At 49.0% G+C, this 27,997-nt stretch overlaps 1 protein-coding gene across 3 annotated transcripts in view; it reads right to left on the reverse strand.

Moving 5' to 3' along the window:
- The window catches only part of POC1A (POC1 centriolar protein A), a 71,459-nt gene that overhangs the window by 26,685 nt on the left and 16,777 nt on the right, over nt 1–27,997 (reverse strand). For all 3 annotated transcript variants that reach the window (XM_012643699.1, XM_012643557.1, XM_012643627.1), the window contains exons 8-9: nt 18,671–18,739; nt 15,915–16,010 (exon numbers count right to left, since the gene is read on the reverse strand). In XM_012643699.1, coding sequence (XP_012499153.1) covers nt 15,915–16,010; nt 18,671–18,739 — 165 coding nt within the window. The remainder of the gene's footprint in view (nt 1–15,914; nt 16,011–18,670; nt 18,740–27,997) is intronic.

The raw sequence follows: 27,997 nt of genomic DNA on the forward strand, positions 1-27,997 counted from the left end.
TGTCACCTGTGGCAAAACATGAGAAGAAATACTAAGTGCCATGCAAGTTTTAACAAATGGTTGCAGGCCAAGTGTGGACTAGGCTAAGAGTGCAGAGCCCCTGGGAGCCGCAGATACAAGGCGGGCTTGCACCCACTTGCAGGTTCTTCTACATAGACTTCCGCTGGGCATTCATGAGAAAGACTGGGGGTAGGGCAGTCAATGGGAGAAAACCATCCTTGGAGGTGCAGGCCCAGAGGAGGGGAGTGGACAAGGAAAAGTACGAAGTCCTGCCAGGACTTCTCCCCTACAGAACAAAATCCTTAAGCTACCAGGGAAGAGCAAAGATAAAACCCTTTTGCCCTTGGGGAAGAGGCAGGAAACCATCCTGAGCTGAGATTATCAAAGTCTTCTTTGACTGAGGGAGGAGCAGAACTGACAATTCCCTACTTCTGAGACCCAGGGACATAGGGCCTGTCTAAAACATAGAAACATAATAAGAAATCCACATCAGAGATGAAGAATGGCTTTAATGAGCTATTCCAGCTGAGGAAAATAGTGACCTTCAAGACAGATCAATTCCTCAAAATGAAGTACAAGAGGGATAGAGCAGAACAGAGCATCTATAAGCTATAGGACAATGTTGTCTAAGACATGGACAATTGGAATCCCAGAAGGAGAAGAGAGAGAAAAGAGACATTTCTTACAGTACAAATTTCCTGGTAATGAATTCTCTCAGCTTTTGTTTGTGGAAAAAAAAAAAAAATTCTTCATTTCCCTTTTTCTAAAGATATTTTTGCTGAGTACAGAATTTTGGGTTGGCAGCTTATTTTCTTTCAATACTTTAAAGACATTACTCCATTCTTTTGGCTTGTATAGTCTCATATGAGAATTTTCTGTTATTCCTACTTTTGATCCACTATATATGTGTCTTTCTCTGGCTACCTTCAGATTTTCTCTTAATCTTTGGTTTTCAGAAGTTTGAATATAACTCTTCTAGGGTTTTGTTTTTAGCTTTTATCTAGCTTGTTTGTTGTTTCTCTGAGTTTCTTGGACCTATTGTTTGATGCCTTTCCTTACTTTTTGAAAATTCTTGGTCATTATATTTTCAACAGCACCAAAAACACATGAAATGTATATTAGTTCCCCAGGATTACTATAACAAATTGTCACGTTTGGTGGCTTAAAACAACAGAAATTAATTCTTTCACAGTTCTGGAGGCCAGAAGTCTGAAATCAAGGTTCAGCAGGGCCACACTTCCTCCGGAGCCACTAAGGGAGAATCCTTCCTAGCCTCTTCCAGCTCTGATGGCTCCAGGATTCCTTGCCTGTGGCTGCACCACTCCATCTATGCTTCTGTCTTCACAGGGCCTGTCCTCTTCCCTCTGTGTGTCTCTTACAAGGATATTTATCACTGGATTGAGGACTCATAATCCAGGATTATCTCATCTTGAGTTTCTTAATTACATCTGCAAAGACCCTTTTCCCAAGTAAGACCATATTCACAGGTTCTGGGGGTTAGGACATAGACATATCTTTTAGGGTCTATCATGCAACACACTACAGAATGCTTAGGTATAAATCTAACAAGATATGTGCAAAATCTGTATGTTGAAAACTATAAAGCACTGATGAGAAAAATCAAAGATCTGTATCAATGAAGAGATATATGTTTAAGTATTGAAGATTCAATGTTGTTAAGATGTCAATTCTCCCCAAAATCATCTGTAGGCATCGAGAAGTTGGTGCTAAAATTTATATGAAGAGTCACGATCCATAAAAAAGACAATTGATAAAATAAACTTCATCAAAATTCAAAATTGCTCTTTGAAAGATGCTGTTAACTAAATGAAAAGAAAAACCACAGACTGGGAGAAAGTATTTGCAAATTACATATCTGGTAAAGGACTTATATACAGGATAGACAAAGAACTTTTAAAACTCAATAATGTGAAAACAACCCAATTAAGAAAAATAGGCAAAAGATTTGAATAGACACTTTATCAAAGAGAAATGGCAATATATATATATAGATACATGTATACCTATGTGTAAAGATGGCAAACAAACAAAAAGAGGCCAGGCGCAGTGGCTCATGCCTATAATCCCAGCACTCTGGGAGGCCGAGTCAGGAGGATCACGTGAGCTTAGGAGTTTGAGACCAGCCTGAATAAGAGTGAAACCCCATCTCTACTAAAAATAGAATAATTAGCTAGCCATCATGGTGTGTGCCTGTAGTCCCAGCTACTCGGGAGGCTGAGGCAGGAGGATCGCTTGAGCCTAGGAGTTTGAAGTTGCAGTGAGCTACGATGATGCCACTGCACTCAAGCCTGGGCAACAGAGTAAGATTCTGTCTCAAAGAACATAAAATAAAAAAATAAAAAGATGCTCTACATCATTAACCATTATGGAAATGCAAGTTAAAACCACAGTGAGATACCAGTAAGTTAAAGTTAAAAACACCTGACCACACCAACTGTTGGTGAGGAGGTGGAAAAACTTGAACTCTCATACACTGCTGGCAGCAATGTAAAATGGTACAACCATTTTGGAAAACAGGCTGAAAGTTACTTAAAAGGTTAAATATATACCTATTATATGTCCCAGCTATTCCACTCCTAGGCATTTACTCAAGAAAAATGGAAGCGTATGTCTATAGAAAAATACATACATGAAAGTTCACAGCAGCTTTATTTGTAATAGCCAAAAATTGAAAATATGCACATGTTCACCACAGATCAATAAACATATTGGGGTATATCCATTCAATGGAATACTACTCACCCACAAAAAGGAATGAATTACTGATACATGTAACAACATGGGTCAATCTCAAATTAGGCTGAGTGAAAGAAACCAGGCCAAAAAGAATACATAACTGTATAATTCCATTTATCTCAAATTCTAAAAAATATAAACTAATCTATAGTGACAGAAAGCAGATTAGTGGTTGCCTGGGCCTGGAGGTGGAGGGAGTGGATTGACTATAAAGAGGCACAAGGAAACTTTCTGGGATGATGGAAATATTCTATATCTTGATTGTGGTGGTGGTTACAGGACCATACCTGTTTGTCAAAACTCAGAGAATTGTTCACTTTTTAAAATGGTGAATGTTACTATTTGTAAATTATAAAGCCTGAACAAAACAGAAAAAGACATGCTTACAACTGCAATGTCCCTAGGAGCCCAACCTACACATCATTGCCACTCTGCACTCAAGGTGAAAATCACCACCTCTTCACAGGGCATTACCAGTGGGCAAAACCCAAGGCTGAAGACCCCAGGCAAGGTCCACAAGGCCCACCATCAGTCTGGGAATTACAGTTTCCAAATGCAGAAAGCCAGAGAGTCACACTTCAGTGCAGTTCAATTCCCAAAGCCTCAATCTCCCAATGGAAGTTAAGATAGCAGCAGACATCCCCAGGCAGATTGTCCCAGGCAGCGGCTGCCTAGTCTATGGAGTGTCAGGCCTTAGCTGCTTAGGGGTCCACACATAGCTTGACGGGGGCTAGCAGCCAGGAGTGGCTGAGCTTGACCATAAGATGGTATGAGCTGACTTGGCAGAACACCCACCTCTGGGGGGTAGAGTGGGCAATTATTAACAACTGCCCAAGGTGGAAATTTCTCCTTTTAATTTCTAACACTGGACCTCGCCCTCTGTCCAGCCTGCTTCTGAAACTGAAATTCTGTAATGGACAAAAGTATCCAGGAACTGGTCCATGGCTTGAGACTGCGCCAGAGAAGGGAGAAGGTGACATGAGGCTAAGAGCTGGGCTATCTCACTCATATCCTTCTTGGACAGACCCAGGTGGGCATTTTGTCTGGCTGCTGGCTACTTAAAATATCAAAGTACGTCACTACATTTCCAAAGCAGGGCTGAGTACAAAACAGGAAGAAATGTGTGTACACACACACACACACACACACACACACGCATGCACGCACACACTGATTAAATCTTTTCACTGACTCTTTCATTGGACTGTGCATTGCTAGTCTGCTAAGTGAGGATAAGGAAGCTCACAGGCACAGATATGTCTTAGTCCTGTCCTCAGACCTTTGGCTTGGACAATTTGCCCTCATGAGCAGTTAACAGGCATCCATGTCTGCCTGCCTCCATGCTTGCTAAACCTGGCCCTGGGGAGGGAGGCAGGGAACAGGACAGGGCTCACTCGGGCTCAGCCTCACGTCCAACTTCTCAAGTGGAAAAGGCAGGGCTGTTTTCCCAAATCAAAACTCAAAAGAAACCCTGGTACTGTATTCACCACACACATTTGCAGACTAGATATACTACAGCCTTATTTGCCCTGTAATTTAGTGTTCCGGCCTGGAATCCAACAAGAGAGGAAACTTCTAGTTCTAAACATAGCTCTGAACCCAAGAGGAATTCTGGTTTCTTAAAACCATCTAACTTTTGGCAGTCCTGAAAATGTTCTTCTGAGCAGCCTGAGCTTGAGGATGGGGACTGGTACTGTTGTTGGCTTTCATCTAGGGTATGAACATACAGAGTGCCTTTTCACGTTCCTCATGCCAGGCTGCAAGGACAGCAGGGTGCTGGGTCATCTGTGAAAGCTCAGGAACACAGAGACACAAGACCTGGGGGCCTCTAAACCAAACCAGATGCTCCACAACCACAGATCACAGTCAGACCTCAGAGCCACCCCTTGACCCCAGGCCCCCACCAATGGGAAATAGACAGGGTGTTCTTTGGACTAAAAATTGTGAAGAGGTTGGAGGGTGGGTCTAAAATGGAGGATAAGGAATCTGCATGCCTGACCAACTCCTGGATTCCAGCCTTTGGCACACAGAACAGTGCTGCCCGGGTCCCGGGACCACAGGCACCTCTGTCATCCTATTACACCTGTGTCACTCAGAGGCGTTGAGCCTGTGGGAAATGCTATTAACAAATGCACAAACCAAGGAACCCCCTCTCCTCATCCAGGCCCAAGTCAAGTCCGAGGCCCCCATGCCAGAGCTGTGAGAGCCACCTCTGAGCTAACCCCCACCTATCTGCTGGCTCTCCAGCCTCACTCTGCAAGGGTTTCCAAGTATTTTCCCACACAGGAAAGGGGCGATTTTTCAAAAGCGTGAAAGGATTGCCTTGGAGGGCAGGAAATGGAACATTATTCGGTGCCCAAATATATCCCCAGGAGAAAGAAGTGGAGCAGGGAGCTCTGTCCTATTGAAATGACACACGCAGGGGAGGGGATCCTTGGGGGCAAAGGAGACGAAGAAGGGAGGGGAAGGCTAAGCAATTTCAAACTGGTAGAGGCGGTAAGAAAGCAAGCAGCCATGCCCATCACACAGCAAGAACATTCCTTGGCACGGAGGAAGTCCCTGGCCCTCTTCCCTGGCGGGGTTCTAAGGTGGGCAAGAAACAACCCCCAGCTTTTAGAGGCTGGAGCCCTCCAGATCATCACACTTGTTATAGCCAGAGACACACACTGGTGGGCAGAAAGGCAGGGCTGGGTTCAGGAACACAGAGGGGGAGAGGGCAGGGCAGGGTGGTGGGGTCTGGGACTTGAGTGGCCCACAGAAGCCTTAGGAGCAAGTAGGTCCATCCCAGGCCAGGACCACACCCCTGTTGACAGTCTGTCCTGGAGTTGCTGGAGCAGATGCACCTCAGGAGCACCCTCAACCCCACTCTGCAAGCCCCATGCTGGTGCCCAGCACCCGTGTAAGATTATTCCCCCTGAACACATGAGCTCCTTTTAGGGCTGCTTTTGTTCAGTTCAGTTCCACAAACATTCCCAAGGGCCCACTATAGACCAGTGCTGAGTATCTTAGGGTTACCTACTACCTACCTGGAGACAGAAATGCCTACCCTTCCCATAGCAAACACTTGAATAAAGGCACCCTGAGATGGAGAAGATTAAGGATTCTAATAAAGCCCAAGTGTTGACTGTAGATTTTTTTTAAATTAAACTGCTTTGAACTAATTTTAGACTTGGAGAAAAGTTGCAAAAAATAGTAGAGAATTTCCATATATCCCTCTCCCAGTGTTAACATCTTATATAACCATAGGACAGTGACCAGATCAGGAAATTAACACTGAGACAAAACCATTAACCAAACTGGGTACCCCACTTGAGCTTCACTAGTTTTTCTACTAATATCCTTGAATCCTGATGTTCCAGAATTCTACTTATGGTTTCACATTGCATTTATTATGTATCTAGCCCCTCCTCCAATCTGTGTCAATTCCTTAGTCCTCCCCTGTCTTTCATGACCTTGATACTTTGGAAGAATATTGATTAGTTATTTTGTCAAATGTCCCTCAATTTGGGTCTGTCTGATGTTTTATCATGATTAGACTCAGGTTATAAATTTTGACACCACCACAAAAGTGATCTGCATGCTATCACAGGGTTCACGCGGACGGGACTTATGTTACTGGTGGTGTTGACTTGATCAACAATGACACTGACCTCTCTGCCAGGTTTCTCTAATGCAAAGTTCCTGTGTAGTTGATCTAGGGGGGGCTGTAGATTTTTGAAAGGGAATGTGTTGCTGTCATTACAAATTCCATGTGTCAGCCCAGCTTGCTGATGGCTGCAGCTGCCCCACAGATGAGAGGCATCTAATGAAGATGAGCGGCAAAGCCGACATCTCTGGAAGACGCCAAGGCTATCAGTGACAAAGAGGAACAGTAGCGGTTTATTTATAGATCCACTTGAAGACAGCTCATTGTAACTACTGGAGTTGAATTTTTAAAACCTCAGGAACAAAGGCTAGCTATTTTAAACTCTCCTTGCACTTAGTTCAATGGAGAGCACTAGAGCCACTGACCACACCCCGGGCATCACTCCCAAGCTCTGTAATTCATATTTTGTGCAGCAGTACAGGACTCGAGCCAAGCCTGCCAAGACAGATAACCAGAACTGGCTCTGCCCAACCCACAGAGGCAGTGGGTCTCAGACCAGCCAGAGCCCTCCACCAAGCGATCCATGCTTTCTAGGGAGGAGTCACAGGAGGCTCTGTCCCAGGGGATCTCATGGCCTCTCCTTTCCTGGAAAATGAAGTTGCAGACAGCTGTTGCGAACCAAGGTTACATCACCTCTCTTCCTCCCTCCCTCCCTCTGCACGCTTTGAGAAGGGCCAGTACCCCCCAGCGGATGCCTGCCCCAGGACAGCTGACAGTAGCTGGCCCACCTGTGCCTGACACATCTCCAGGAAGGAACAAGGCACTCACAGTACCAAATCCTCCTTGAAGATAGTGGGAGGGTGGCGTGAGCCCAGAAGCCTTTCTGCACCCAGCCCAGTAATAGCTCCAGGCCAAAGACTCCTCAGCCACCCCAGGCACCAGAACCAGGGACAGGGGTGAGGGGGCTGAGGGTTTTCTCAAAGCTTCCCATGTCCTATTTGAAACAAAAAAGCATAAAGGAACATTTCTGACACAATGCAAAAAATGAATATGGACTAGGTATTTGATATGAAGGAATTATTAATTTTGTTGGATGTGATAAGAGCACTGCCATTATGTAACCAAGAAAACTCCTTATTTAGGGGAAAATGATCTATCTGGAATTAAAAAAATATTCTAACCCTTCTAAAAAATGTGAGCGGAGACAGACGAAATAAGATTGGCAAAATGCTTAAGCTAGGTGAGGGGTACATGGGGGTTTGTTATATTATTCTCCCTACTTTTGTGCTAACTTGAAAATTTCCACAATACAAAGGTGTTTTGTTTAATAAAAAAAAGCTTCCTGGTGACTGACACGAGCTGTGGAGCTGAGGCCAGGCAAGTGGGACCCCAACAGGAAGCTGAGCCTCAGGATCACCCCTCCTCCTGGGATTTGTAAGCATAGAAGGCAGATGACTGTCTAAGTCCATGGAATGTTCCAACCAGCCTTTGGCACTGTCACAGAGAAAGCCCCTGATGGCACGGAGAGTATTCAGCAAATCCTGAAGCAATGTCCAGACCTTCAAAGAAACTAATTGTAAGATAATCTCCATGGAAACCATCTATTCTGATTTTTTTCCATGGTAACCAATAAGAACATAAACACAAGCACTATCCAACACCCTTACACCACATGGGCAATGCTGCTATCCAATCTGGAAAACATAAACCACAAAGGGTTTTTTTCCATTTAAAATGAAAAGAAGTTCTGAAACTTCTAGTCCAGACACACAGACTCTACCACCCTCTATTGCCCATTCACTGCCCATACCACCCCATGTCATCTGCCCCCAAACTGATAAATGAGGCTAGAAAGTGGCTTCCTTCGTTTAGTCTGGGAACATCAAAAATGCCAAGAGTCAGAGCCTGCCTCTAGCCTCACACACTCAACCCATGCTGCCCACGGTTTGCAGGAGTGTGTCCTCCTAACTTTGATTTCCTGAGCATTTTATGTACCAGGGACATGCTGAGCACCACAGCAAGAGCAAGGCCCCAGCCAAGGAGACAGGTTAGGTTTACCAATAACCGACGATGGGAAAGGAGGCTGCTCTCGGGAGGAGAGCGCTCTGGATACATGAAACAGGAAGAATTCACCAGGTGCTGGCCTCCTGAGAAGGCTGCATGTAAAGAAACTAAAAGGATGAGTGCAACTCTGCTGGGAACAGCGGACGGTGGCCCAAAGAATCATAGTCAGACTTAAGCAACTGGGTTTATTTCTACATATGGCTCATTTCTTCCATTTTCAGGTTTCTGAGTTTGAAAAAATAAAATGAAACCAAAAGGAAAAGATTCTCAAGTGCCAAGGCCTCAGTTCTTGTCCATCCTCTCTGCTTTACACCACACAATTGGTGCAAGATTCCTCTTGCAACCTCTCTTGGCTCTCATGTAGAGAGGCGACTTCTCAGTGTATGGCCTGATGGGGCTGCAGATTACTTGTCATCACCATAAGCAAAATGGCAGTGGCACAACAGTAGCCCTGGTGGCTGAAATGAAAGGTGTTCCAAGCCCCGCAGCCTGGCCCTGTCTGGGACCTTGTAGTGAAGCATTACAATGTTGAGACCCCGATTGTCCTGTCCTGTGACATAGGCTCATTTCCCCACAAGCAAATGTGGAATCTCCAACAACCCTGAATCCAAGCTCTGGCTGCCAGTGCAGAGGAAAACCCGAAACAGTTCCGGTACTCTTTTTTTTTGAGACAGAGTCTCACCGTGTTGCCCGGGCTAGAGTGCCGTGGCGTCATCTTAGCTCACAGCAACCTCAAACTCCTGGGCTCAAGCGATCCTCCTGCCTCAGCCTCCTGAGTAGCTGGGACTACAGGCATGCACCACCATGCCCGGCTAGTTTTTTCTATATATTTTTAGTTGTCCAATTAATTTCTTTCTAATTTTAATAGAGACGGGGTCTCGCTCTTGCTCAGGCTGGTTTCGAACTCCTGAGCTCAAACAATCTGCCCGCCTCGGCCTCCCAGAGAGCTAGGATTACAGGCGTGAGCCGCCGCACCCGGCCAGTGCCGGTACTCTTGAAAGAGATAACAGAACTCTCAACAGGGTTTTGTGGCCAGGTTTATGCGCCAGGTGTGTCCCGATGCATGCAGAGCTAGACCCAAGGGCTTCTAGACTTTGTCTGGATTCCTGAGTCAGGTCCCTCTGGCTTCGTGACATTGACTATCTTAATATGCCTTGCCCTGGATGTCTGCGAACACACTTCCCATTGGTTTAGAGTCATCAACCAGGCCTTCCTTCCTCAGCATCATGCATAACACATTAATAGGAACATCTCAATACCCAGTGATGCCTTGAGCCCAGGGACAGAGGGAGCTTCATGTGTTGGGAATTTGGGCCCCAGGAAGTCAACCCTTTTCCAGGTTGAGTAATTGCCTGGGCATCTTCTGACTCACCTGAAGCAGGCATAGTTTTGAAAAATTAGGAGCCAGAATTAGAGTCAAATGAACGAGGGAGAGACTCCTCTAACACATAAATCCGAGCTTCACTCCTGCTCCAAACACCCACAACACCCCTCTTGCTAAGCATCCCCTCGAATCCACACTTCTCCCTCCTATTGAAAGAAATGCCAGGCCAGAAATTTGTGTTCTCAGTAAAAGACCCATGTACTCCATGCGTCCAAGCAGGAAAGCTAATCTGCTATATAGTCCGAATGTCTGTATCCCCTCAAAGTCCTTATGTTGAAGTCCTAACCCCAAAGTGATGGTATTAGGAGATGGGGGTCTTTGGAGGTGATTAGGTTATAAGGGTAGAGTCCTCAGGATTGGGATTAGTGCCCTTATAAAATAACCACAGAGATCTAGCTAGCCCTTACCAATACATGAGGACAAGTAAGAAGGAACCATCTATGAACCAAAAAACAGACCTTCCCCATTACTGAATCTGTGGTGCCTTGCTTAGACTTCCTAGCATCCGGAACTGTGAGAAATAGAAGCTTATACTCTACCTGGTCTATGGTATTTTGTTATACCAGTCTGAGGGGCCTAAGACAAAATCTATGCAGCAGGTGAGAATGGGTCTCTTCTCTCCCCCTCTCCCAACCCTGTGACTCCTCAGGCAAGGTACCTGGAGTGAGAATCTAGATCTTAAAAACCCACAGGCATCCAGGACCCCCAGATCCTCGGCACAGGGCAAGATCGAGTGCCAAGAATCTCTGGGCCAGGAATCAGGGCCCCAAGAATCCCTAAGTCAAGCCGCCCTGTGGTGGTATCCCAGAACAGAAACATGGCAGCTGAAGTATAGGCACAGGAAGTGGCTGGGGCTGCACCCTCGGACCCAGAGGAACTGGGAAGAAGAAAGGGGTCATCCTTAGGGAAGCATGAGGCTTTAGGTTCAGGTTAGATATTCTTGACTGACCCGTCCCTTCTTCCAGAAGACAATTCTAGCCCTGAGGCTCTAGGGGTCTTGGGCACCTTTCCCTGAGGAGTCATAGGGGTACCTGGGGTGGGAGAAGAGGGGAACAGGTCTGTTTCCACTCACCTCATAGATTTGCTTTCTCATCTGGGAGCACAGAGGATTTGGTTTTGTCATCAGGAAACACAACTAATGCCCGCAAGGGTCTAAAAACCAAACTGGAGCTCACAAGGACAGCTTGCAAAGAGGAGTCAACACAGAAAATGATCCTGGTCAGAACTGCCCCCATCTCTGCACACTGTCCCTTGTCCCAGCAGGTTTTGAACACACAATCACCCTGCCTGGCTTTTAGCCAGATAAAGGAGGGGAAAGGAACTTTGTTCAATAGCTAAAGCTTGGTGATCACTTGCCATGTGCTAGGTAGGGTGCCAAGTGCTGCTTTGGCATGCACCACCCATGAAATCTCATGGAAGAGGGCCCGGCGTCTCCCCATTTGACAGAAAAGGAAACTGGACCTCACAGAGGTCCAGCCACTTCCCCAGGATCACAGCCCAGGCAAGGCGGAGACAGGATTCAATCACAGGTTGGTTGAAAGCCGGAACCTAAGCTCCTAACCACAGGTGAGCTTTTCTCCTTAAAATGAGATATTGAAAGGTGAGCGGAGAAAAGCCCTCAGCTCCAGAACTCAAGGTTAATGTCTGAACTGGACAGCAGCCAACCCTGAGAACTCAGGAAGTGGTTTGGTTTTTTTTTTTCCAGTTTCACTGAATTACCTAGAACTCTGTGTTCTTCCCCTCCCACCCCACCCAGCACAGCCTTTCTTCCCAACTGCACAATGGGCTCTTAGACGTTTGGAGGGAGGGCAAAAATAAGAGTAAATCAAACAAATGAATCTTTGCTATTTAAAAGTGGTTTAAAAATGCTTCTGTGGTTGAGGCAGAAGTCTATCCAACGGTGGCTGGAGTTTGGAGGCAGGTGCTAAATCCAAGGTCAGCCAAGATATAGGGATCCTTATGCCTTAGGGACAGGCCCCAAAGCACAGACAGCAGGAGGGTAGACAAGGAAGGGGAGGATGAGATAGCCTGGGTTGCAGCAGGAAACAGAGCTAAGCATTAGACCCTTGAAAACACCAGCACAAGCACCTGCTGCAGACAACTCTCTGGGGCCCCTATCCCTCGCCCCCACACAAGCCCCTCTGGGAGGTGCATTTGTCCACAATGGCTCTTCAAACCTTCCTCCAGCCTTGCAGCATGTCATGGGGCAGAACGTGGAGCTTTCTGCCCACCCTCAGCCCAGAGCATGGCCTGGAATCCTTCATCTGCAACTTTCCCCCACCACAAGCCCTGAAATCCCTCCTCATGCACAACTCAGCCAAGAATAGAGGGAAAATGGAACCCATTATTCTCATTCTGAATGGCTGGGAAATGGCTTTTGCTTTTCAACATGAAATGTGCCTAAAAATAAGCTGTGAATTTCAACCAGAGGTTGAAAATAGCTCTGCAGTGAACAGAGCTCTATTCAGAGTGGGCTCAAGGACAATCTTCGTTCTAAGATCTGAGAGCTGAAATGCCATAGTCAGAAAAGGGGTCATGGGTAGGGGGTTTTCCAGGGTGGAGGGACTGTCACAGGCTCAGAGGGCTGCCACTGCCATGGTCTGCTGGCAGATGAGACGAGCAGGGGGTCCGTGTTGGGTCTGCCCCTCAGGCTTTTGACTGCCGCACTGGAATGGGCACATGGTCAGGAATTCAACACCCACACCTGGCCCCATGGGCCTCCTAGATCTCCACATGCCAGGAGTGTTTCATGTAGCTTCAGGGCCTGAGGCCCAGTGTGTGCACAGAGCTGAAGGGGGCAGAGGGTATCAGATTCACAAGCTCTTCAGGCATGGCTGCGGTGCTCATGGCTCTTTAAGAAGTCAAGCCGCCCTGGTCAGCCACCAAACCACTGACCAGATATTATCTCAGAGCCAGGCAAGTTAGGGCAGGAAGGGCAAGAACACGCTCCAATTTTAAGTGAAGAAAATAAAGTTGTTAAAGGCAAAAAATCTTTTTTTGTTGTTTACTATCACCTTTAGAAGATTCAGGCCAAACAACATTCCTACAGAATGGGCTTCTGTTAGAAACCCAGACTGAGAAACCTTGAGCTCTGGCTACTGGTGGGAGCACAGATCTGGCCTAATCAGGTAGAGTCCTCAAACTCACGACTACTAGAATGGCCAGAAGCGGGGGAAAAAAATAGAATGGCCAGTTCTCACCCTTCTCCCTGTACTCCTCCCATCCTTCCCTGAACCCCTCCCACCTCATCCCTGTGTTCTTCCCACTGTTAAGACAGCCCCAAACCCAGATACATTCCCACACTCCTCCCACTGCTGAGTCAGCTTTTCTGGGCTCACTTCAGAGGCAAGAATTACTACAGCAATTTTCAACTGGGTGCAGTTTTGCCCCCCAGGGGACATTTGGCAATAACGGAAGACATTTTTGGTTTCATGACAGGGGGTGGGGAGCAGGATGCTATTGGCATCTAGTGGGTAAAGGCCAGGAATGCTGCTACACATCCTACAATGCACAAGATAGCCCCTCACAACAAAGAATCATCTGGTCCCAAACATTGCTAGTGCCAAGGTTGCAAAACCCTGGGTTACTGGAAGGCTGGTATGTGGACAGAGCTGGAGAGACAGGGGCTCATCAGACTCACAAGCTCCTGGGACATGGCTGCAGTGCTCCTGGGCTCCATTTGGGGCTGAGACACCAAGGCCAGCCACAGAATCAGTCCCCAGATATTAGCTCAGGGAAACCCTTGGGCAGGAAGGGCAAGGATACACTCATCAGCTTTTATTCCTATTTCAGGAGAAACCAAACGACTGAACACTGTTACAAAAAGTAGCTGTCCTCAATTTGGGAAGATGAAAAAGTTCTGGAGATAGATGGTGATGGTTGCACAACATCATGAATATACTTCGTGTCATTGAACTGTACATTTAAAAATGGTTAAAACTATAAATTTTATGTTATGTATATTTTACCACAATAAAACAAAACCAACCAACCAAAAAACCTAGCTCTCCTCTTGACCTGGGAGTCCTGAGATCAGAGAAGCCCTAAATGTGTACAAAACATGGGATGCATGTGTTTATTGAAAGTGTGTGTCTAGAAGAGGGCTCATATGTCCAGTCAGAATCTCAAAGGGGCTTATAACAAACAAGGAAAGAGCCCTGATCTCAAGCAAGAATGATTTTAGGATTATTGAGTCACTTCAAGTGGTAGTGCAGCTCACTTCAGGCCCTGCCTATGGGGGTATTCAGGTACCACTGTGGCAACAGAGGCTTGAGAAGAGAGAATACTCTGCCTGGGTCCACACAGCCAGGGTGCAGACACATTGCTCTGACCCCAGCACCCACATCCTTTCCTTTATTTGAGCCCCACATGGTGATGTCCAGTGGGCAGAGCTGTGATGACAACTCTAACATAGGCCTGAAGGTATTATAGTTTGGGAACAAGGGAATGCCCTGAGCCCTGCTGAGCTGCTCACCCACCCATGCCCCATCCTGTTGTGCTGGCTTCCTCACCCCACATGTCTTCACTCCAGCTAATTAGGTCCCACAGCTCTGAGAAGCAAAGGTGCCCCGTACTCCATCTCTGAGCCAGGACTGAAGAAACAAGAAGCGGTAAATCCAAGTTATTTTCCTAGTAACTGTAAGAAAAAGAACATGGGATTCTCCCCCAGCTGGTGGATACTAACCATTCCCAAGAGGCAGATGGCCTCCTGTGGGATGGGGAAAAGTGGCCATGGAGCCCTCTGCCACCTGCAGTTTCTTGCCTTGCTCAGAGGGACCAATATGGTGTACCCCTGGGTCTATGCATCTGAGGCAGGTGAATAGGCCCAGAAGCCTCATCTGTGAATTGAGCAGCAGCTTTATCCGCCCATTCTGATGAGATAGGAATAACCAGGGTAGCACATGTAAAAAGCCTTGGCTATGCCTGGTTCAGTCAAGTGCCCGATAGACGGGAGTCATAGGAGAGAGGGCAGGGACCCAGAGGTCTGGCTGGGCCCCCGGGGACCCAACCCCGCAGTCTGAAATACCTTTCTAGATAGAAGACAAACTGGCAGAAAGCAGAGCATCATGTAACCCGGTTGTCCCCCAACAAACCCAAAAGCTGAGAACTAGCCACTCATTCACAAGTGCAAAGGAGGAATAAAAGCTTCTAGCCAAGGGGCCAGCCAGGAGGGCAACCCTTGGAAGAAAGATCATAAATCCCAACTTGGCCTATTCCTAGAGGCAGCCCCGGCACATAGAACAGGGGCCACGGGGAGGGGGTAGGGATGCACTGTCTATCTGCTGGAACCACAGAAAGCCCCAGATGGACTCAGGAGGCTTCCTGGTTCTATTCTGGGACCCATCCTTGACTTGCTGGGGGCCTTGGGCGAGCCACTTCCTGTTGTTTAGGCCAGTTTCCGTGTGTGTGAAGGGGAGAACACGCTGCCTCTAAGGTCCAAGGGGGAGATATTTAAATAGCCTGTGGCCATAGAAGCTTAAAACCCTTGGGGTTCCACGACTTTGGCTTTAACATTTATTTCAGTGAAAGCTGAATACAACCTTATTTAATGAGACTATATCAGTTAATACATTTTTCCCCAAATATCTGTCAAAAAATATTAACTATTTTAATTCAGGAACGGTGAATGCCCTTTTACCAACAAAGGTATTAAAAATGGTTCGTGGCTGAGGAACTTCCTCTCCATGGTTTAAAAAAAAAAGGGGGGGGGAGTGAGAGAAACAGGGCTGGAGCCTTTCTCATTCATTCCAGCTGTGGCCTCAGGCCCTGAACCCTCTAGGAGCCCCCACACTTGGGTCCCATGGCCCAGGACTCAGTATGGGACAGGTCCCTCGTGGCCTAGGGCCTCAAAAAACCTGCAGCATGTGCCACGGACACGCTCCCCGCCAAGTGGTCCAGGAGTGAGGGCACCCAGCAGCTTGCTTTAACATCCTCTCTGTCTCATCTGTTCCCTCTAGATTAGAAACAAAGCACAAGTGCCAAAGTATTATTTGGTAGATGATGAGATCTCACCGAGGTCCCTGTAAGCCTCTAGCCCTCCATCGTCTCCGAGTCCAGTGCTACTCACCATGACCCAGCCTGCCAGAGTCACAGGGTGCAGGACATGCCTGCCACACCACTTACCAGATTCCCAGCAGAGCTGGCCAGTGTGGCTGGGGGCTTCTGCACTTTTAGGACTTCTCCGTAATCAACATCAAAGTTACTCTTCCAAACCATCACCTGCCAAAACCAACAAGCACACAGAATTAGGGGGAGAAAATCCCTTGTCAGTCCTCCTTCACTGAGAAAGTGCGCCCAGAGGCCAGCCCCAAAGTTCTGGGCTATGGTGGGACAATGGTCCCCACCTGACACCCCAACTCAACTCTGGGACCTGTCCCATCTCCCTGGGGAGCAGGCTCTTTTGGCAGGCCTCAAGAGGACCTGGATGCGCCACCGGGATGGAGCATCACTGTGTGGCATCACGGAGCTTTGGCGTTTGCTGGTCCTTCTGCCTGGGGTATCCCAGGCCCAAGCTTTGCATGGCTGGCTCCTTCTCCGGTTCAAGTGTCTGCTTCAACAACACCTTCTCAAAGAGGTCTTCTCTGGCTTCCTACTAATTTTTATCATAGTCCTCTATTTCCTTCATAGCATCAGAGTCAGCAGGTATTTAATCTATTTGTCCCTTTTCCTTGTTTATCATCTTTCTCCCCACTAAAAAAAAACTCCTGCGGGTGACGGCCTGGCCTGGTACACTGTGAGAAGTGGTTAACATATGGACTCCAGGCCAGACCACTGGGGTTAAGATCCTGGCTCCACTCCTGACTGTGTGGCCCAAGGCAAGGGACTCAACCTCCATGTGTCAGTCGCCTCACCTGTGAAAAGGGGATGATCCTAGTTCCTGTCTTACAGGGCTACTGGGAGGCCCACAGGAGACAGTTTGTCACAGACACTGGCACCCAGGAAGCACTTGGTAACACAACCATTATCTCAAGGCCATAAAAATCATGTCCTGCTGTGACTATCTTCCCATAAACAAACAGGATCACGTCCTGAGGCTCCTGGACAAAAGCTGAAGGAAGTGCCAGGTGGGGAGTGAGAGCGCCCCCTGCTGGAGGCTGTGGCCACACGTGGTGCGTGCTTCTAGGGCACTTCCAGGATAGCCGGCTTGGACTTCACAGAAGGAACTGTGCAGCATGGCCAGCGGGTAGCTGAGGCCACAGAAACACCATCATGTCCACACAAGATGAACACTTGATGTGTCCTGGACGCTGTCCCCGTCAGGACATAGCTGTGAGCCCGGTCCTCTGGGCAGCTGCTCACCACTGAGCAGCTCCACTGTTTACTGCTCCCAGGCAGATGGCATCTAGGGTCTCACATCCATCGCCTTACAAACAGAACATCGGCACACACACCCTTGTTTACAGAGTCTTCACGTAACTGCAAATCTAACTACTGAATAAATTCCTAGAAGTGGCTATCATCGATGTGAAGAGATAATGCCGAATGTCACTCCAAAAACACTCTCAGAACAGACTTTAAGAAAGCAGCCTGGGAGCTGACAGTAGTGGCTGCTTGAGGAGGGGACAGTGTGGGTGGAGGCCCTACTTTCCATGAGGCAATTTATTTTGCCATGACTCTATTTACTGTACCAGTTTTCCTGTCTTCTAAGCAACAAGCCAGGCCTCCATGCTCGGGGAAGGTTCAGGGGTTCCCTATACCTTCCTCCTCCCTTGTCTGCTAGTGCAAGGGCTGGTGCTGGTGTGAGAAGACACCTGCCATCTCTAATCCAGGCTGTGGTCAAAGAGTTGGCAACTACCCTCTGCCTTACCGGCTGAGATTCAACCAAAATCGGCACATCTGGCTGGGGCCAGGGCTCATGCAGGCCAATAGAACTGTCTGGGCTGAGCAGCCGAGCTGTGAGGCCCGGCATCAACAGGATGAACATTTTCAGCAATCCACCACATCAACGGCAGCTCAAAACAGCCACCTTTTCCTCCCTGCCTCAGGAGAGTGCAGTGCTCTGGACAAGTGGCACTGACTGTGTAGACACTCTGGAGAAAAACTGTGACAGGTAGATTCCTCAGTGCTCCTGGCCTCCCCAGTGCCAGGCTCTGGGCTAGACCCCAGGGCAAGGTGCCCACAAGGAGACAGGTCGTTGAAGTTCAGCAGTCTGGGCAGGAGGCACCAAGGCTGACAGGCTTAGGCCTCAGCACAAAGGCTGACAAGGTGGGACAGGACCTCTTCATAATGTCCTCTCTCTGCAGCCAAAAATAATGACAGTGCTAACTCCACATACAATACACTAGTGGGCTGGGAAGCAAAGGGCAGCAGATGACAGAGCAGAGGATCCCAGGGCAGGGGCACAGCTCTAAAGTCAGATGGTCCTGGTGCCTGTCCCAGCTCCGTCATCCGCTGGGACTCGGTGTCCTCATCTGAATGGGGACATGAGAGGGCCTATCCCATAAGGCTGTCATGAGAATTAAATCAGGTATGAAGCTCTTGTCACATTGGCCACATTACCAGGCCCACAGTAAGTATATAATAACTATTATCTATTTACTTATAATCAGGAAAAGAACCAAGAAACTTCAACTTTTTCAAGGCAACCATAACCCAGACTCCTTGCAATCCACACTAGTCTAAGCAGTGAGGGTTCTGAGGTGGTTGGGCAGTGGAGCACTGAAATCTGCCATGAGGTAAGCACCTGGAGGAGACCCATTCTGGAGCCACAAGGGCCCTAGATCTGAATGTCCCCACCCCATGCTCCATCAGGGCCTCTTCAGTTGCTGAAAGTCACCAAGGAAGCTGGTGAAATCTGGCCCATGGCCAAGACACCCTCCAGCCTCTCGTTTGGTTCTGAGTAGAATCAGCTAAGATTCCTCAGACCATTCTTTACTTACCTGTTCATCAGAGCCTCCAGAAGCAAAATATTCCCCTGTTCTTGAAAAGGCAACAGTGGTGGCGGGTCCCTAGCAGAACAAACAAAAACAGAACAAACACCAAAGGTCACTCTAGATTCTAAATGCATGGGAAGAAAACTAGAAGTTCCTGAACGAAAGCAGCAGCAGCAGCAGCAGAATAAAGGGCTGAGAGTCCAGCCAGCCCATAGTCCCCCTAAGCTGTGGCCAAGGAGACGGCCTGTGGCCAAATGCAAATGCCACTACTGTCCTGAGCACCACAACAGGTCAGAGGCCAGGCCATGGGATCATGGGTGGGCAGAAATGAGTGAACAGGACAGCCCACACTGGCAGCCCGCCTGGGCTGCTTCATTGTCCCCATGTTGCCAAAAAGAAGCCAGAGGTCAGAGAGATACACTGACACTCCAGGCCATAGCACTGGGACCAGAACTTGGTCCTTCTGGCCTAGGCCATGCTTCTCCCCAACACTGCCCCACTGAAGATAAGTGGGGAGCCCCAAGGAGGAGCCAATGACTCAAGCAGACAGGGCAGTCGGGGGTCCAGGTGACAGGAAGGAAGCTGGGGAGCAGGTTACCAAAGGTGGTTGGGCAGTGGAGCAAAGTGATACATCCCTTTAACCTACAGGTCACTTTTCTTATGTTTGGGCTATGGGGGAAGATGTGCCTGCTCTGGCTTCCCAGGTGCTAAAAATCTGCATGACCACCTTGGTTTTTTATTACTTAAAAAATTTTTTTTTAGAAAGAGGGTCTTGCTCTGCAGCCACGGCTAGGGTGTAGTGGCCAGATCATAGCTCACTGTACCCTTGAACTCCTGGGCTCAAGTAATTCTCCTGCCTCAGCCTCCCAATTAGCTAGGACTATAGGCATGCACCACCACACTCAGCTAATTTTTTTATTTTTTGGAGAGATGGGCTCTTGATATGTGGCTCAGGAAGGTCTCGAACTCCTGAGCTCAAGCGATCCTCCCCCCTCAGCCTCCCAAAGTGCTGGGATTACAGGTGTGAGCCACCATACCCAGCCTGCATGATCATCTGAAGGGGAATGCCAGGCACATACCAGGTAGCACTCTGAGGGCAACTGAGCACATCCAGGTGTGGCAGGGGGATGTGCACATCTCCTGGTAAAGGAAGGTTCTTTCCCCCAGCCTGAAATCCATTCCAGAAAGATGCACAGAGCAAGAATCTGTTTAGCCATAATACCACGACCACAATTATCTCTTCCTCCCAGTCGAACTTTTATTGTGGCCAGTACATGGCATTCCTTGAGCAAAACCAGATAAAAAAGGCTCTCTCCTAGAAGAAGACAGCACAGCCACTGTCATGAGACCACCTCAGTTCCTCCAGAGCAGCACAGGGAGTAGAAAGGGCCCAACTGCCCATGAAAGGGGCTTCCAGCAGCACAGCTTTGGTTGAACCATAGACATGGGGAACTCTGGGAGGCACCTTCCACTCAATGCCAGAAAAGACCAGCAAGTTTTGGGATGGAAAAGGAACCCCAAGGCATAGAGCAAGGTAGCTTCGGTCACCCCAGGAGAGACAAGACAGTCAGGTTGAGAGATGCCACCCAGGCTTAGGCACACGGGACAGGAGGGAATGTGCCTGCTCATGCCTCCAGAGTCTACCTGTGGCTCCTCCTCTCAGAGGTGCTCACAATGGGGGTGATGAAGAAGAAAGTGAATACACCACCAGTGAACACTGGGTGCTCGGGCTGGCACAGAGCACTTCACCTGCTTAACCCATGAAATCCTCAGAGGATGGTTTGTGTGCTTACCCTTTGTCTTGGTCCATTTGTGCTGCTATAACAGAATACCTGAGACTAAGTAATTTATAATGAACAGAAATGTATTGGCTCACAGTTCTGGAGGCTGGGAAGTTCAAGATCAAGGGGCCAGCACCTGGCAAAGCTGCTGTGTCATCTCATAGCACTGTGGTCCCCAACCCCTGGGGCCAGTCTGTGGCCTGTCAGGGACCAGGCCACAGAGCTCGGCCACACCCTACCCCCACCACCCCCACAACCTCCATCCATGGAAAAATTGTCTTCCATGAAACTTAGGAACCAGGGGGTTGGGGGGTGGGGGGGCAGGAGCTCACAGAAGGTAGCAGCAGGCAAGCAAGGCAGGCAAGTATTTAAAGTGGCTCCCCATCACTCACATCACTGCCTGAGCTCTGCCTCCTCCCATGGAAAAATTGTCTTCCATGAAACCAGTCCCTGGTGCCAAAAAGATTGGGGACTGCTGCCATAGCAGAAGGGCAAAGAGAGGGTGAGAGAGAAAAGGCGGTCAAATTTATCCTATTATCAGGAACTTATTCCCAGGATGATAGGCTCGCTCCTACGATAACAGCATAAATCCATTGAGGTGGGTGCCGCCCCACGACCCAAACACCTCCCATTAGGCCCCACCTCCCAACACTACCACAGTGGGGATCGAATTTCCAACACACGAACTTTGCAGGACACATTCAAACCACAGCACCCCTCCTAAGGGTGCCATGACTAAGCACAGAGGACAAGGCCTGAGAGGACACAAAGCAAAGCCTCTGGCCTGTGCCTGTCATCTGCCTGCTTCACGCAGTGGAGCCACAAGGGCCAAGGCATGCCCCACTCCCAGCAGTCCCAGAAATCCTAAGCCACCATTAACTAGGATAAAGTAGATCCCCTTTTACTCATGAGGAACAATGCCCAGTAACCAGTGAGTGGGAAATACCAGGTGTAAGACATCATGGGCTGTGTGATTCAATCTACAAAACACCGGCTGCAGGTGCACGGCCTGACTGCAGGATGCGGGCAGGACACGCACCACTCAGATACCCTTCCAGGTGGACAGTCACCAAGGGATAGTCAACAAGGCTTGGGGGGGGGGGTGTAATTTCAGGTAACTTTTTTACTTGATTCTTGGAAATCTTTGTCATTTTCCATACTTTGAATTTTTTCATAGTGAATATATGGCAACAGTGAGTATATGGCATTGCTACATTAATACAAAAACAAAACAAAACTATTTTCATTTTGAGGAAAAACAAAAAGGGAACAGAGAAAAAGGAAGGAAACCAGTATATGGAGTGTCACAAAAGATGGGCCCTTTGCCTGCCCAGAGCTCACTGAGTAATGGCAGGCTTCCAACAAGGCACAGCAACTAAGGGACCAAGTGCTCCCCTTTCCTGTCGTTGCTCAACCACCATATGCCACTCTAGGAACAAGATGTCAGAGGCAGAGCAGCAGCAAGAGCAGCAAAACCATGGAAGAATGTGGCCAGCAGCTCAGAAGCCCGCAGCCCACAGCCCTGCAGGGGGGCGAAGACCAGAGGGCAGGTGTTAGAACCCCTCTAGGGGTAAGGTGTTAGAACCCCTCTAGGGGGTGTTAGAACCCCTAGGGGCAGGTGTTAGAACCCCTCTAGGTAAGAAGCACTAGTGCTTTCCCCAGACACTAAGCCTCAGGAAACTCAGGGATGGAGCCCGCAACAAGCTGTGTGGGGCCCACAGTCTTCTTCAACAGTGCCCATTTATCAAGAGGACTGTGTGCCTCCTGCTCCAGGTACCTCCATATTCCTGGAAAGAGTGGCCTTCCATGAAGACTCCTGTTCGTCTGCCTACGTAGGGTCTATGCAGGCAGCCCTGGGTAGTCAAAGGATGGCACAGAACACTGGCCCTGGGCTCTGCTGTGGGCCAGAACCAACATGGACTAGACTATAGAAAGGACTCTTCACGCCCTGGTGACCCCAAACAGTCTAGGCCCCTGCCAACCTTCCAGGCCCTCTCTTTCTCCCCTCCTAAATGCTCTGCTCACTGCTCCCCAAACACCATGAGCTAGACAGAAAGGGTCTTCTCTTTATATTCTTTCTGTCACCTCCTGTGCTGAGCTCTTAATTCAGGTATTTTCAATCTTTCTTTCAAACAAATTCATTTAAGGCTACAAATTTGCCCCTGATGACTACATTCAAGAGATCTCAGAAGTTTCCAGTGTGCAACATTTTCACTGTCATTCACTTCCAAATGTTTGGTTGCCACTGCAATTTCCCCTTTAGCCCATCAGTTATTTCCAAGTTCTAAAGTCTCCCAACCCTGGGCACCTGGGGGAATCTCTTCTTATCACTGCTAGTGATTAGATATGATATATCTCTTTGAGATTGTTCTATCGTCATAATGGCTTATTCCTTCTATTTAATTAATCACTCTTCATTCATCAGGACACTAGTGTGGGACAGGGATGTTGCCAAGCTATTTCTTCCCACAGGCAAGGCCTGCCCTTGGGCACATCCACAGTGACTGTCAAGTATGACTCTGAGCAGCAGATCTTGGCTAGGCCTTGCCTAGTGTGGATTCCAGCCTGTCCCCGACCACCAGAGGTGCCCACTTGCCTGAAACCCTGGTCCCGACCTGACTCCAAGCCAGGTCTATGGCAGGGATGCTTCAAAGGCTCAACCAGGGCCTGCCTCCCAGCCAGCCTTCTATGAGATGATCCTGCTTGATCAATCAGGAGCACCAGAGGAAGCCTGGCCTCCCACCCTGCTCTCCCTCTTGACCTAGCCACACTTGGCCCTTGAACTTGGCTGGACCCACACCTAGTCATTTCACCAGACATCACCTCTCCCTTGCCAATTTCCAGACCCAAGGGCCCCACACTGTCTTCTTCAAATGACAAAGCGTCAATGGAAAAAGTGACAGTAAAAAAAAAAAGGAGCCCATGGCAATTAGATCAGATTTCACAGTTGCGTTCACTCTCACTCCGCTGCTCCCACAGCTTGCCAGACCTCTCTGTTCCCCTCACTCTCTCCCACCTGACTTGCCGAGGTCCCTGCTGACTGGACTCTGACCACTCTGCCCACAACAGCTATGAGTCCAGCCAGGTACCCTCACCCACCACCACCTCGAAAGAGGTGCAAAATACTTTTTGTTGGCTCTCATATGTACACTCTACCAGTGAACAAATAGGATTGTCACACCACACGTCCCCTTGATCAGAGGTCAAAGCATAGTGGCTATCAAACAGAGAACAGAGACCAAGGAGGCCTGAAAGGCCTCTAGCCTGGGCACTCCGGTCCCTGAGCCCTGTGTTCAGGCAGAGAAACCGCAACCCAGCCCACTGGCCTGCTTCTTCCAGACCCCCACCAGGAGGCTCCCGCACTCATTCACCAGCATCTGCAGTGGGCTGGGTGCTTGTGTCTGAGTGGTGGCCCACAGGGCCATCACAACCCAGTGGACAGGGAGTGGCTCCTGTGTAGCAGTTGCTGCTTAGGGACACTGAGGTTCTCTCCTAACCCTGGCTGAGGACACCTGTTCCTGGCCCTCAACTCTGGGTAGATGAGAGGGGACAGAGGGCCAGGCTGACCTCTTGGTTACTCAGAGTGGACTAAATGAACTGTTTTTTCTCCTTATGTCCTCTCACCTCTCATAGGAGGTACCCAACCATCCAGGCCAGGTATGACCCTCTCAAGTATCAAAATAATCCTCCAAAATTAAATGATGACACAAGGCCTGCAGAGCTCTTGAAGAAACAAGGGAGGAGAGGCATATTCTGAGATCTGCCTTCCACCTGGAGCGGCCTGAGGGACAATCCCCAGTGCCCAGGCCACTTTGCTGCCTCCCCTCCTCAGGGGTGACATCCCCTTTGTTGCTGCTTGCCTAGCCCTGGCCTAGGGCCTGGCGTGGCACAAGCACGCCGTAAACATTGTTTAGTCCTCCACTCTGAGCCTGTGAGTTCCCACCACCTGAGACCCCACACACAGCCCTAAGCACAGACAGCAGCTCCTGGGGACCCAAGGCAGGGGCAGCTCACCCGTACTGGGGGCCAGCAGGGGAGCATGGAGCTGCGTGCAGCTCAGTCACTCTACAATGACATGCACACCAACTGCACAGCCACAAACACCAGATTTAACTATCCACCCACAACCCGCCCACCATCCTCTCCCAAATAGCTCTAGGGAACTTAAACCAAATGAGCATGGCTCAAGATTATATTTCAGAAAATATGGAAAGATAAATCTGTATTTCTAGCACATTGTCCCCACGCTTGCCACACAGGGCTGCGAGGGCCTCGCTTGGGGCATGAGGCTTTGAATGACAGCGGTAGTCTGTGGGGAAGCCCTTCCCTCTCCTGGCCAGCATTCCCTTCTATAAAACGTGGGGGTGAGACAGGATGATGAGGCTCCTCTGCAGCTCTGACAACTCAAAATCTGTACTGCATCCAACGAGAAGGACTCCCTTTCCTCCTGCTTAATTGTCACAGTCATGGCACATCCCCTAAATAAGACCTTCCAAAGCCTCAGACAGGGCACTGGCACCACCAGCCAGCCTGGTGCCACCATGTGGGTTTCCTGATACCTGTCCTCCAGAAGTCAGGCCCTGGAAAAGATGATTCAGTGGACAGGCCTGATAAAGGGCACTGCATGTCGACTGTACACTCAGGCACCACGGCAAAGCCACTAAGGCAACTGGTGGGGATAAACAAGTCTGGGTCAGGGAGTCACCTTTGTCCACCTACCAGGGGACAGATTTCAGGAGCTGCATGACAAGAGATACCAAAGCAAGATGATGTTCTAGGGGAGATGACAACAACCCTAAGCAAAATAAAAAGCCAGATAAACCCAAGAGACTCCGTGGGTGCATGGGAGGAGGAGAAGCAGTCAAGTTGCCATCCTGGGTTCTGGGAGAGCCCGATGGCCACAGCCCTGTGACCAAAAAGGGAGTGGCTAACAAATCAGACACCCCCATGAACCTGTTCTCCTAGCAAACACTGATTGCCCACCTGCTCAGTGCCAGGACTGTGCCCAAAACAAAAACTTGTAATGACCTTTTAAGGAGCTCTCACCAAAAACAGCATCATGTCATTTTCCAAGAGTTTAAGTGGAAAGGGACTAACATCCACGAGGACCTACGGGGTCTGGTGCTGGGAAATTTAGACTCATCCTCTCTGACTATGAGGCAGACAATAGGATGTCAATCCCACAAATAAGAAAAGAGGCTCAGCAAAATCAAGGTTTTGCCCAATGTCACATAGTTAGAAGCAAAGCTGAAATTGTCTGATCTGATGCCCAAACCCATTCCTCTCTTAGCTGCAGCCTCCCAAAGCTCAGGCTGTTTCAGCTGAACAAGATGGGAGAGCCACACAATTCGGGAAGTGGCTGGTGGCAGCTGTGCTTGATCAAGCACTTGGCAGCAAGCCAGGCACAGGGGTTCCCACCCACTGGCACCTGCAGCACCCCACAGTGGGCCGGGGAGGGGGAGAGGGGTCATGGGTATTCCAGGAAGAGCCCCTAAGACCTGTGGTACACCAGTCTTAAGTTTCTATATTTGATAAGGAGTTTGGGGGCTTGAGAGCAGAAAATAATTTGAAATTCATATCGTGACTCCCACCTTCACCTGGGAGACAGAGGCAGGCCTACTCACCTTCACCCAACCCTCCAAGTATTTCAGAAGATTGCGCCTGCCTTTCCTGGTCTCCTAACTTACCTCGTGCTGCCTTCAGCTCTGTCAGCCTTCCCACAGAGTCCCCTGATCCCCAGGCCAAGAACCTTGGCAGGTAGAACTACGACATCCACTTCCTCTCCCTGGTGCCCAGCCCAGTGAGCTGGGGAGTAGATAATGAATGAATAAGCAGATGGCAAAATGAACGAGGCCAGTGTCTCTTTCTTCTCCCTGCCTTTGGGCACTGTGAGCTTGGTGCCCTAAAGAAGTGACCCAACAATTCCATGGAGCCATTTCCCGTTCTCCATACCGCCAAACTGTCAGCTGTCCCTCTGCCTAGCTCCCATATTTCTAGGTCTAACAGCAGAAAAGCAACTGCATAATATGCCCCACAGTCCTCGTTTCACTTCTCAGAGAGAACAATGTCTACAGGCCTTCCTTAATGTGCTGCATGCTGCACCAGAACACTGGGAACGACATTTTAGAGACCACGTTGAAGAGTGTTCTTGGGCTAAGAGGTGAGTCAGCTGTTTAAAGAACACTCACACAGGCCGGGCGCAGTGACTCACGCCTGTAATCCTAGCACTCTGGGAGGCCAAGGCAGGCATATCGTTCTGAGCTCAGGAGTTCGAGACCAGCCTGAGCCAAGAGCGAGAGCCCATCTCTACTAAAAATAGAAAGAAATTGGCCAAACAACTAAAAACAGAAAAAAAATTAGCCAGGCATGGTGGCGCGTGCCTGTAGTCCCAGCTACGTGGGAGGCTGAGGCAGGAGGATCGATTGAGCACAGGAGTTTGAGGTTCCTGCGAGCTAGGCTGACGCCATAGCACTTGCCCCAGGCAAGAGAGTGAGACTACGTCTCAAAAAAAAAAAAAGAACACTCACACAAAGAGGTGATCAAGTGATATGCATCTGTTTGCAAATTGTTTCTGAGTATTGCCTTTTTTTCTTTCCAGGGGGAGCAGATCACATGATTTTCAACTACCCTCCTGGTTATAAGATCCGCAACTGGCTACACGTGAATCTGAATAACCGACTTGCCCAAGGGCTTGCAAAGGTGGCTCCCTAACAGGCTTATAGCAGGGCTAGCAGTCACACTAGCCCAGCTCGGCTGCACATCACACCAGGCCTGCTGGTCCTGCACAATAGACATGTCTCTACAGGGAAGACAAAGGATCACAAGGCTGGGGCAGCAAGCAGCCTCCTGGCCCCAAGGAAGCAGAAGAAAGGCTTATGTTCCCACATCCCAGCCATGGCCAAACAGCCCCCATCTGCCCTAACTCAGATGGCAGTGAGATGTCAAACAACAGCTCAGAAGGCCCTGGGCAGAGGCTGGGCACAGTGGCTCATGCCTGTAATCCCAGCACTTTGGGAGGCCAACGTGGGAGGATTGCTTGAGGCCAGGAGTTCAAGACCAGCCTGGGCAACATAACGAGATCCCATCTCTAAGAAAATAAAAAAAAAAATTAGCTGGGCGTGATGGCACATGCCTATAGTCCTAGCTACTTGGGAGGCTAAGGTGGGAGGATCACTTAAGCCCAGGAGTTCAAGGCTGCAGTGAGCTATGATTGTGCCATTGCACTCCAGCCTCGGTGAAAAAAAAAAAAAAGAGAAAAGCAAGTCCTGGACTAGACTCACAGGAACCTCAAACTCCTGTGCACACCTGGCTGCCAGCCCAAGACACATGAGCACTCCCAGGGCCTCCTTCCGCCCTCAAAGGCCCATTTCCACTCTCTATCCTGCCTGCCTCAGGCTGGCAGGCAGAGGAAGGGAGCAACTTTAAATCTCTGGACTTCCCACCCCCATTCCAATTGGGCTTGGTGACTATGCTCCAACGGAAGACATTCTGATGTTCTGATGACTGCTCTGCTCAGCAGGAGACAGCTCGGCCAACTTTCTAGTGGGAGTCT

Source organism: Propithecus coquereli, unplaced genomic scaffold (genome assembly GCF_000956105.1).
Source record: "Propithecus coquereli isolate 6110/MARCELLA unplaced genomic scaffold, Pcoq_1.0 Scaffold1, whole genome shotgun sequence".
NCBI classification, from domain to species: domain Eukaryota; kingdom Metazoa; phylum Chordata; class Mammalia; order Primates; family Indriidae; genus Propithecus; species Propithecus coquereli.